General features: G+C 36.8%; 1 protein-coding gene across 3 annotated transcripts in view; it reads right to left on the bottom strand.

Moving 5' to 3' along the window:
• Positions 1-12,470, bottom strand: part of STIM2 (stromal interaction molecule 2) — a 71,890-nt gene that overhangs the window by 27,143 nt on the left and 32,277 nt on the right. For all 3 annotated transcript variants that reach the window (XM_032685872.1, XM_032685871.1, XM_032685870.1), the window contains exon 2: positions 8,456-8,586. In XM_032685872.1, the coding sequence (XP_032541763.1) occupies positions 8,456-8,518 (63 nt within the window). In that variant the 5' untranslated portion in view covers positions 8,519-8,586. The remainder of the gene's footprint in view (positions 1-8,455; positions 8,587-12,470) is intronic.

Below are 12,470 nucleotides of genomic sequence, written 5' to 3'. Positions count from 1 at the left end.
TTGTGTTTCCAAGAATGAATGCATTTACTAAAGAGGAGGTATATAACAACATCAAATATCTTTCTTTAGTTTAAAGGATCTTCATTTTGAAACTGGCCTAATATGGAAGTGCTTCTTCATGAAAAAGAACCGTGTCCTAAATTGAAGAAAGACAAAAACAGAACAACTCTAGTAAAAAGAGGATTTTTCTGTTCCTTGTCATGGCAGCTAATCTCTCTTCTGTTGCCCTGGTCATTAAGTATACAAAGAAAAGGTTAGAAAAATAACTCTAAATAGGGAGGTTAAAAGAATAAGCTCTAACAAAAACACATCTAGGGATTATCTTAGCCAACATAATTACTCAGGAAGGAGAAGTCCTTTTAAGACTACAAAGTTGAAACCAAGAAAGCAATAGATAAGTTACCTAAAAACTCTGTGAGAAACAAAAAAAAAAAATCATTTGTCAATGATTTTGTAGTTACTTCAAAAACAAGTAGACAGTAAAAAAAACACCACACCTAGACTTGAAATGGAGTCTTGATCCCAAAACTCCATAACAACCATACCTCTACAAAGATCAACATCCTAAAGTCCAAGGTTTGGCAGTGTAATAGCTAGAGAGGAAACTTCTGCCTGCCTGGAGGGGACAGGACTTATGGAGCCCTGGAGAAGTTCCACAGTCAGGTACATGCCACCTTCCTTCCTCTTCAGAAAGCCTTTAGTACTGTAACTTTCACCAAAATCCAGTCAACTCATAAACAAAGACCAACCTGAAGCAAGAACCACCAAAAAAAAAAAATCTGACCATTGTAAAAGAGGTAAAAAGACACCCCAAAATCCAATATAAGTTTGACTGGTATCAGAGAGAGTGCTTACAAACTAAACTCAAGTTAAAATATGGAAGCTGTAAGAGACGTTCCTTGAAGAGCAAATGAGAAATTGCATATTTTTGCAAATGCCAGCAGAAAAGTAAAATTAACCACACTCACTAACTGCAGCAGGAAGCATTCATATGCTGTTTATATTTTGTTCTGGGTGAAGGCTCAAGTTCATGATTTTCAGTTTCAGCAACATAAAATAGACCCTCTAACTGACAAGTTTACTTTAAGAGTAATTCATAATATTTCCTGCCTAAGTATTACTCTATTCCTCAAGCAGTGTTATTTCCTTCAGTTTTATTCCTTGATTCAAAGGGAAACCTACAAAAGTTACAACTTCAGTTCTATAACCCTTCAGATTTCCTATAAACCTTCAGATACACCCAAGTCATTGCTAGACAGCCTTCTCATCTATTGCAACCAGACTTGTTGCAGCTATTACAATTTCACATGTACTGAATAAATTAAAATGGCAAATGTGCTTTTAAAAGGCAACATACTATAATTCAGGTAATACAGCTTTTGCAACTGCCTACCCTACAGAAGTGGCTTCTAAAGGTGTTACACAGTAAAATAAGAAAATGTATTCGAGCATAATAAAAACATTACTAGAAAAACGTAGGACATAATAAGGAAAGTTCTACCAAGTACACCTTAAGTAATCTACACATTCTACTGAAAAAAAACTTATTGCAGCTCAAAACAAACTGCAGCTATTCTACTGCAAAGTAAACTTTGCAACCTTTCAAAGCCAAAGAATTTCCAAGGAGGCATTCCATTGTAGCAGGACTAAATGCCCGCAGTGCTACATAAACAGGTGCAGACAGCTACATATTATTAGCTTAAGTACCTCCAAGGAGACAAGGCATGAGGTAGGTCTGATCCAAATCACGTTGGAATAGGTTTCCATGCAACTGTACCCATGATAACACACACTGCTTCTCTACAGGACTTAGCACAAGTTAGCTGTCAACTAACACGCTCATAAGGTTTTCAGACAAGTCCTGGCTCCTTATCTTGCTCTGAAAAAACAAACTGTGTAGACATATTCAGAATTACTCACAAAACTTCCAGAGACTAAAAGACACTCTGCCTGGGGACAAATACATTAGCAGTTGAATGAAAAAAAATTAATGCACAAAAGGCCTCTATTAAGAGAGTCACAATAAATTAAGGGAATTAAAGTAACCAAATAGCTTTGGGGAAAAAGGTTTGAGACACTGGTTAGGAAGTTCAAAATACTTATTTGAATGATCAGCGTTTGTAACAGAATGTTCTTGTACAGCGAGATGTAAAACATGCTCAAGAGCCATCCCAGTATCATGAAAAGAACAGTTCTAATGTTTTCAGTTTCTGAACCACTGCAGCAGGTATTTCTCCACATGCAGAATTTTGCCTAACCAGCTGACACTGAAATATAAAGTAGTTTACAGAAATATGAACACCAGTTTAAGGACCTTTATTATACAAATGACAAGGACAAAATTACCAGAATACTAAGGGAATTTTAAAGGACATTTAACATCTTAATAAGAGCATATTTGCAGAGAACAAAATGAACTAAGAACTTGGTCTACAGCAGAACCTCTCTCAGCTGAAATAACACCTGAGGTAGGCTCCTGAAGTTTAACCAGGGCCTAAGATGCACTAAAGAAATGGAAATCAAGCTTCTGAACTATATCATCTGTTACATCATACACAGCAGTACTCCCTCCTCTTCAAAATCTTCTGCTAAATCTTTACTCCCCCCAAGATCAAAAGAAAGACAAATTTTGCACAAGAATTTGCTTTTGTTCAATAAGACAGAAGGGCTATTCAATTAGCGTCATTCCAAGTTTAATGTTAAATTCTCAAAATGTTTTTTCACCTCACACTTTATGCTCCTAATATCCAAAATACACATACTTAAAATGGGAGCACCACACCAGCTCAGCATCTAGTTCTTCAAGATTTCCTGTCATGGAATTTCTTGTAATTTTGCCCTAAGTGTTTGGTGCTCACTACTGTCCAGAGCAGATTATCCAAATGAATAGGTCTCTGGTCCAAAGCAGTAATTCATGTCTCATTCGTTTTTTATATCTCTTAAGGAACTAAATAAAGAACAAAGATATCTGCAGTCTTCTTTCACCAGTCCAAATTGAATAGGCAGATCTATTTCAGTAGTAATTCAGAAAATAATTTCACATTGCAAAGTTAGATTTTAAATTTCATTTCTCCGGGTTGCCCAAAAATAGTATTGCTGGTGCAAAATAATTTAATTTAGAAAGCTTATAAAATAGATTATGATGTACCAGTGCATGTACCATTTTAACTGCTAAAAGAAAGGATGCATAAACAACCAAAAATATGACTAGCAAATTAATTATGTAATAAAAATAAGTATTAGCAGCATGGACTGATTCTCCTCTACTGTAAAACTTTGCATCACAAATTAGCACTAAAGGCAGGATATACTGAAGCATATGCTTCTGAACCCATCCCAGTTCTATAAATTATTAATTTTTAACTGAGTTGTTTACACTTGACCTCTGTATTTTATCAATTTCTATTTCTTTCTGGATTCTTCCTTTGACCTTTTTTCTTCTCTCAAAAAATAAAGCATGCTCTCTCTCAAGACATCATGTTTGTTGAACCTCCCAGATTATTTGCATCATGGATGCAAATATGAACATAAATCCTCAGACAATATCTTCACAGAGCCCATCCATTCAGAAAGGGTCACTTCAAAAGGAAGATCTTGGGTTATCAAACATTCTGCCCCTGGTAGAGTTACTATAGCCAAAGTGCTATATTACTATTACTATTCCAGATCAGATCATACTAGCTAATTTTCCTGCTTTAATCACTGTATAGAAGACAATCATCTTCCCTGGTTTAGGCAACTAAAGCTAGATTCTATTTGATTCTTGTCTCCAGACAACATTTTTAAGTCAGGCACTTCTGCATATCATCTCTGCAGTTTAAACTTCTTTGACCATTCTGTTAAAAGCCATTCAATGCTTTCAATGCTGCAGTCTTTTCCTCTCCATACTGTACTTTGTCTTTTGTTTGTTTGTTTGTTTCCTGTGGGGTTTGTTTGGTTTTGGGGGTTTTTTTTGTTAAGTAATAATGCAAATTCCCTCATTAAAAAAAGTTAAACAAAATATGAATACACTAAGTGACCTACCCAAATATCCCATGCAAAGATGTACATTTGTGGCAGTAGCTTGGTATGACAGACACACAGTAAGATACTAATATTTCAAAAACGTCAATTTATTCTAGTACTATAGAGAGATTCCTTGAGGAAATTACTTCATGTAGGATCTACATACGGAGGTTCTTTGGAAACAGGAAGAACCTATGTAAATAGTGAACATATGATAAGTCTGTCTTACTTCTTGTGCCTCCTCATCATTAAAACAAGTCACGTTCACATGGTGCAACAGATGCTTCCTGAGGTGGATAACCTCCCACAACACAACTAAAATCTCAGTTAGTAATATTACATTCTCCCTTTCAGTTACCCATTTACAGCATATCTCTTGAAACCAGTTTAAACAATTGCAATCTTGTACATATTAATAATAAAGTAATAATAGCAGGACCTAGATCTCATAGAAAAATTCATATTAGACTGCCTTAACAATAAGCATAGGTTTGGGGGTTTTTTCACATCCTTCCTTTTTCCTTTTCTCTGCTGTACCATATCAAAAAATAAAGAAGAAAAAAAAAATCTAACTAGTCTGTGCTCAGACTAGAGCCCCTTTAACTTCCTTAGAAGACTTCAACAAATCCCTCATGTGTTTCCGTAACTATTAAATCCCGTGCTAAAAATTTAGATCAGGTTTCCCCACATTAATGTCATCAAGGTCAAATACAAGCTTCTTTCCAGCCCATATAAAGTAGGTCCAACAGGCTTCCAGTATCAGATCATTTCTGAGAAAAAAAGAAATTTCTTCTAACAAGTTCAAATTTTCTTATATCCTAAAAAAACTCCTTCTCTACAGAATGATTTTATGTGAGCCTTCATTTTACAGAGGAAAAACAAACTACAACATAAAACAGGGCATGAAAACATTAGGAAAAATAAACTGTGTGCAGATGAAGTGTCTGAAATCACCATTGGGAGTTAACTGGATTAGCAAATTAAAATAGTTAAAATAAATAGTTCACCTTTTTACCTTCCCTCTCAAAATAACTTATTTACAAGAACTTCCTTCCTTGGTGTAAATATACACTTGTAATAGTGTTGTAGTGCTGGTAAAACAGCAGAAAGTTATTCTACTTTGTGACATTCTTCCTGCCAAATATAAAGCTGAGGAATATCTAACTAACATACTCAATATGCCGCTCTTCCAGGAGTCTTGCAAGTAAAAACCATGCAGCATAAAACAGAAAATCCATTCCCTGCTGCTAAGTAAAATCCCTGCATTTCATGTAAGCTTTACTTCTAATAAAGATTTTTTAATTATCAGTCCTCATTTTTAATCAAGGCAAGCAGCACTACCCACTGTGACAGAACAAAAAAAAAATCCGGTTCTGAAATAGTGTATATTAGGATATACTTAGCGTTTATTCAGACCTACTGTAATCAGACAACTATGTAACTATGTTGTTGAAATGTAGATCTTTTAAGATTATTGTAAAGATCCAGTAAAAGCACTACTAAGTAAAAGAAGAACATACAAATTACTAGCTGAACTTGCAATTAAACTGCATTTCTTATTAATTTCAGACTTGCATTTAATCTCTTAGAAGAAAACACCCTATGCAAATACATATTCATCACCAATTTGCATGGAAAATATATGTAGAGCTACTTTGCAGGGAGGGGGTTATTAAATATTTCTTCAATAGTTTAAAATGAACTAGCAGAAACAAGGGCTACATTTCAGTCATCTTATTTTACGCACAATGAGTAGTTTGAATACACAGTTTCACTCATCTGTCACTACCCCGGCTGAAACAGCATCCCTCATCAACTGTTCTAATTTCAGCCTCTTAAACAGGTCTTAAGAGTAGCTTCTGTTGCTTCCTCTGGAACAGGAAGAAACTTAAGGTCAGATATAAAGATGGTCCACTGAAAATCAGGACAGATCTTCTGAATACTAATAAAAAGTTTCCAATGTATAAATATTTCTGTATTTTCTTCTAACTTTCTCAGCTTCCATGTATAACAAATGCAGTACAAGTCAAGAGAATCAATCAAAGTGCTGGGAAGTTCATTAGGAAGATCATACTCCATCACTGATGTTTCATTTTTCAGACTGGACTGTGCCTATCCCAAACATTAATGACAACCACCCAACATTCTGCAATAACAGAGCTAGACTATCTCCATTATATTATAAAAGCCATGGTAGTCAGGCAAAATCCCTAACTGGGAAAAGGGAAAGAAACATCACTCCTATTTAAAATGAGAAGAAAGGAAGACCGGGGAACTGTAGAACAGTGAGTCTCAGCTCTGTGCCTGGAGTAGATCCTCAAGGAAACAATGTTAAGGCACACACAATGATGTGATTCGAGACAGCCAGCACTGCTTCGCTAAGACACAAATAGTGTCTAACCAACCTGGTGGCCCCAGGGTGACTGCAGCGGTCAGAGAAGGAACACGAACCCATGTTGTCTATCTAGACTTCTGAAAGGCTTCTGACATGATCCCACATAACATCCTTTTCGCCAAATTGGAGAGAGATGGATTAAAAGGGTGGACCATTCGGTGGATAAGGAACTGGCTGAATGGACACAGCCAGAGTTGAGGTCAGTGGCTCCATGTCCAGGTGGAGGCCAGTAATGAGTGGTGCCCATCAGGGACTTCTGTCAGGACAAGTGCTCTGTGATATCTTCATCAATGACAGACAGTGAGATCAAATGCACCCTCAGCAAGTTTACAGATGACCCAAAGCTGAGCAGTGCAGTTGGCACAACAGAAAGAAGGGATGTCATCCAGAGGGACCTGGACAACCCTGAGAAGTAGGCCCAGGAGAACCTCCTGAAGTCCAAGGTGCTGCACCTGGGTTGGGCCAAGCCAGACATGAGCACTGACTGGGAGAACTCACTGAGAGCAGCCCTGCGGAGAAAGACTTGGGAGGTTCTCATGGATGAAAAGCTGTATGTGAGCCAACAGTGTGCACTCACAGTCCAGAAAGCCAACTATATCCTGGGCTGCACCAAAAAAAAGTGGCCAGCAGGTCAAGGGAATTGATTTTCCCCTTCTATTCTGCTCTTGTGAGACCCCCACCTGGAGTACTGCATCCAGTTCTGAGGTCCTCAGCACAAGAAACACATTGACCTGTTGGAGCAAGTCCAGAGGAAGCCACCAAGATGCTCAGAAGGCTGGAGCACCTCTCCTATGAAGACAGACAGAGAGCTGTGACTGTTCAGCCTGTAGAAGGCCCCAGGGAGATCTTATTGTGACCTTCAGTACTTAAATGGAGGGTATAAAAAACAGGGAGAACAACTTTTTACACAGGCAAGTAGTGATGAGACATAGGAGAAAGGTTTTAAACTAAAATAAGAGAGATTTAGATTACATGTTAGGAATAAATTCTTTACTCAGAGGACAGTGAGGCACCAGAACAAGTTGCTCAGAGAAGCTGTGGATGTCCCATCCCTGAAAGAACTCAAGATCAGGTTGGATGGGGCCTGTTGATGCTGTTTGCACACGGGCACACAGAAAGGTAAGTAGCATCATATTAAACTTGACAAATGATAATTCATAACCTAACTCATTCAGGGAGAACAATCTTCCCCTAGATGTCATAAAAAAGGATGACAAAGAAGGGCAAGATTCTTCTCCCATTCATCTACAGTGACAATGGGTATCAGAGCCACATGGCAATACCCTTATTTTTAGGGGATATCTTCACTCTCCTTCCTTTCTCAAGCTTGTGCCTAACAACTGCCAGAATGCAAAGTAAACACAACAAAACTACACAGATATTTCCACTCCTACTAGTAATTTTGAGAATCCTGATGGTAAAGTTAAGTGCAAGGGCATGTCCTTTGCCAGGACCACCAGGAGCCTGCCTGCCAAACTCATTTGAACACAGACACAAAAAACTTCAGGCAGGTCTGTATAACCTTCCTTAGTTCATAGGTCTTAATCTACCATTAGCCTACAGCAGGAGGTGATTACTACTTCCCTGTAAAATGTAAGCAAAACCGGAAATCTTTCTAAACTGCTGTCTGTAAAAGGTATTGCTTTGCACCATGAAGTACTTGCAACAGATGAAAGGCAAATAGGAAAGCCAGTGATGCCTTAAGCAAGAAAACTTTGAGCAAAGAAACTGTAACACCAGGTGATGGATCACATCAACTTCATTGCAAGCTAAGCCAACACCATTTGCCTACTTCTTACACCAATCACAAAAATAACAGCTTTTATACATAGTCGTACAAAACCTTCCTGTAGGCTAGAACAATGGACAACAATATGCCATTTCAGACATTTACAGAAATCAGACTTTCCCTACATATTTGGCTGAGGGAAGGGCTGCATTAAGAAAAACAGCAACAACTACTCAAGCGCTGGAAGATAAAGAGCAGCTATGCAAAACAATGAAGGGAAAAAAGAGACCTCATGCATGCACAAGTGAAGTTTTTTTTATTCATACCTCATCACTTTCATCTACTTCAATACCACCATCTTTGTCATCATCCATTTGTTTATGGATCATGCGGAGAGCTTCTAGGCTGAATCGGTCCTCCTCAGTAAAGCATGGTGGGCTGAGTGAACTGCAGGGATCTAAAGTGGGGAAAAAAACCAAAAACAAACCAGAAACATCAGTTAGTGTCTCTCCAGAATATAATGTTCCCAAGCAGAAGAAAGGGCTTAATTTCTGTATTGTGTACCTGTACTTCATTGCACATAATGACCAGGTAATAGACATCAAATTTAACTGTAAAATAATAATTATTACCAAAAAAAGTGAAAGGGGGATGTGTGCAAATCAACTCTTTTTTTTATCCAGGAAGGAATCCCCAAAAATAAGCTGGAATAGTTTTGACACTTTGTTTTTTCCACCTCAGTAACTTACAATTTCCACTTTTTCTTCTATCATCTACCCTCAGTAATATGTCACTACAATAGCAAATAAAGTCATTGCACTTCCCAACCTCCTTTCTGCACCTCTGGGCTACACAGAGAGCAGTGGCAGAGAAGGAAAAGAACTGTCATGTCATACAATCATAGCTTCATAAACAGATAAGAAAGGGATGGTAATCACATTGCAGATAAAAATCTAAGTCAGTAGTATTACTACTGAACACAAAATATTCAAAGAGGACTGCAAGAGAAGAAAATGCACTGCAAAAAAATTTCAGCTGATATATTTATATGACCATGTAATACATGATATATCGCTCATGTACCCTCTGATTACAAACGGCAGTCGCTGTGGAGCACGTTTCCAAGTCAAAAATAGTATGTTTTCATTTGCATTCATTACTGAAGACTCATGATTTGTGCACAGCTTATGGCTCGGCTTGCACCACATCAGCCTGTTAAGTCTCTGTTCTTTCCCTTCTACAAGGCATATGCCAAATGCTCCAAAAATCTGCAACACATGATGATCAACCATCATTACACTGGTCTTTCACAGACCTTGGCATTAACTAAGAGCTAACTATTTCATTAATTCTGATGTATCCAACACCAAAGAACAGAATATGAAGAAGGATACAGAAATCATTTTTTGAAAGTTCATCTTTAATAAGATAGTGAATTCCCACCATGATAGCCATTATAAAAATGCAGTGTCTAGTCCCATAAACTGGTGCACTACACTTTAATCAATGCAAATACAAATTGAGGCAACATATGAGTAATTTTTGCTTCTTCTAGTCTATCAGACAATTAAACTTTCATATTGCTACAGAATTTATTAAAAGGCTCATTTATATAAGTAATGTGAAGGAAGCACAGAAATAGAGAGAATGAAGAGTTTGCACAGAAAAATTAATTTATTGTTTTACTATTTCATACTAGTTGGATTATCATGATTCTGCTTTTCTATTATGAATTTTAAAATAATCAAAAATCAAAAATAATGGAATGCATAAGGCTACAAAGTAGAAGAATGAAGATAACAACCAAAACATAGTTGGAATCTCAGATGCATAATTAACATAACTGATTCCCAAGGCTAGATGCAAGTCAACGCCTCCTTAATTATGGTCAAGTTTTATTACACAGAAATTAACAGAAATCTGTCATCTATGTCCATGAAAAAAAAAACCCAAACAAAACCAAAACAAACAAAAACGAACAAAAAAAATCAACATTAAAAAAACTCAAACACCTCACTGACAGTGTCCCAGAACAGAGATGCTGCTTTTAGAAATAATTCACGTAATTCAGAAAGACAAACTTCTAAATCTCTTCTTTACTAAATTACTAAGTATTAAATATTACTAAATAATTCATTACTAACTATTAAACCAGGCCAATCACAAACTATAATTTTCAACTTTGGAATGCAACTAATATTTTATTAAGAAAAACCACGTAATTTTTTTTTTACTTTTAAAGAAATATCTATTTTATTTTTCCATCTTTGTTTTATCACAAAAGGTTTAATTTCGCAATACTCAGCCTTTAAATTTTTGCCCTGCAATTAAAACATTAATATGGCCAGAGGCATCAAAGGACTCAGCCCTGAAATAAAGGACTATATAGAATTGCTGCAGAAAGGCTTCCCTTGCAACCATAATGAATCACCACTGCTAGTAATTAAATTCCAGTGGCCATGAAAAAGGGATATGAATTTACTTAAAATACAACCATATATTAGAAGAATCATCTTTGTATTACATGTTTAGATCTATACTGTATTTTAAGTTAGAAGAAAGCATAAACATCAAAAATGGATAAAGAGGTCCCCCAAACACACCCAACTTGCTTAATTTGTACTTAGTTCTATTCTTGCATAGAAGAAAACGTCAGATAGTGTTCACAATTTGCAAGCACCCACTCAAATGTTCTTCCATTTTGTTCAGCTGAAAGCCCAGCTTTTCAAATCATAAAGGTTTTCTCTAAGTACAATTTCACACAGTTGAGCCTGATCAGTTCCTTAATCAGAGTACTTATCTTAAATATGCCTTTTTAGGATATTTAAGCATGAAGGCACTTTAAGGAGCTATGGTTCTTCTTGAGAGAAGTAAACAGGCTGCTAGTGCTTCAAATGTCCCATGAGCTGGCTCCAAGAACACTTGATCTCTCTCTTAAGAAACGATAGTGCCAATTGCTCATTTTGAGACTGAGAAACAGAGTAGGACCACATGTTAACTGTAATAAAAATTAACCCACTCTAAACAAGAATCCAGATTTATTTTGAAGCTACTTACTATTATGAAGATGGTAAAATTAAACATTCCCAGACTGACAACATGGGTCATCATCCCCTTCTTCAGAGACCAATCTCAAAACAAAAACAAATTAGAAAGCCACTCCAATCTAAAGAACAAGTGAAAAGCATTTCACAAGCACACCTATGGAGCCCTACCAAATCCAAAAAACAGCTGATGGAAACTGAATCATCTGCAGCTCTGCAGAATATTCTATCATGCAGTATTTTGCCTCAATTGCATGGTAAAAACAATTCAAATTAATACTAGATGAAGTATGGTTAGTTAATTGGCTATTTGGGAAGTTTCCAAGATAAAAGTCAAGAGGAAAAGTCTTAAGATACAGCAAACACCATAGATATAGCCCTGAGGCCCCACAACAAGTCATAAGACTAGCTGATAATTTATTTTTCACTTTGAATCCACCCTATTGAAGGTGTTCTGGGATTCCAAACCTTCTACTGTATTTTAAGGACAAACCTAATTTCATGTCTGGACCAATTTCTCTGTCCTAGTCTGGTGTGTTGTCATAAATACACTTAGTCTAAAATGATCATCACAGGAAAAAGCAGAGATGATAAATTCGCCCATGGAATGAACAGATAGCTTGGAATTTGAGCCTTCCTTTAACAAAAAGCACAGAAGAATTAGCAAAAGCAAACAAAAGAGAGAAGGTGGACAAGAGGCATAAAAGCACAGCATATGTCACTCCAGGCACCATTTATTTTACAGCCTAGTTTTTCATGTTGGTCAGAAGTGACGAAGTTTCAGAACTACTGGTCATAATAAGGAGGTAATTTGTTACTAAAAACTAAATGCCAAACTCATGGATCAACAAACTTGGCATAGGGTTTTGAAACAAACCCCTCTCCTGCCTTGAGGCAGTAACTGCCTCTCAGCTCTAAGGCAAGGGCAGAAAGTCTTCACCAGTCCACAGAAGTCTCTCACGAGAGACAGTTTGATAATGAACAAAGCACAGTTAACCAACCCAAGATACAGGAAACTTTGTATTTACAGGCCAGGGGAAAATACAACACAAGTTAAACTTAGAAAGTGACACTGTCAACACAAGACATTAAGGAAAATTAATTACACTGGTATCTTGATATCTTCAAGAGCTCATGTTAGCAAAGCCCTTAAAATTTATTTAGGGATACACCATTAGAAATGGTTCCAAATCAAAAGGGTATACGCACTGCATAGTCTTTCATCTATCCTGCATTTACTGCTGCAAGTGTAACAGACTTCAGAACGAAAAGGACTGACAGATCAACAAACAGCAGT

This window comes from Chiroxiphia lanceolata, chromosome 4 (genome assembly GCF_009829145.1).
Source record: "Chiroxiphia lanceolata isolate bChiLan1 chromosome 4, bChiLan1.pri, whole genome shotgun sequence".
Classification (NCBI taxonomy): Eukaryota; Metazoa; Chordata; class Aves; order Passeriformes; family Pipridae; genus Chiroxiphia; species Chiroxiphia lanceolata.
This window is presented reverse-complemented; position numbering and strand designations above follow the sequence as displayed.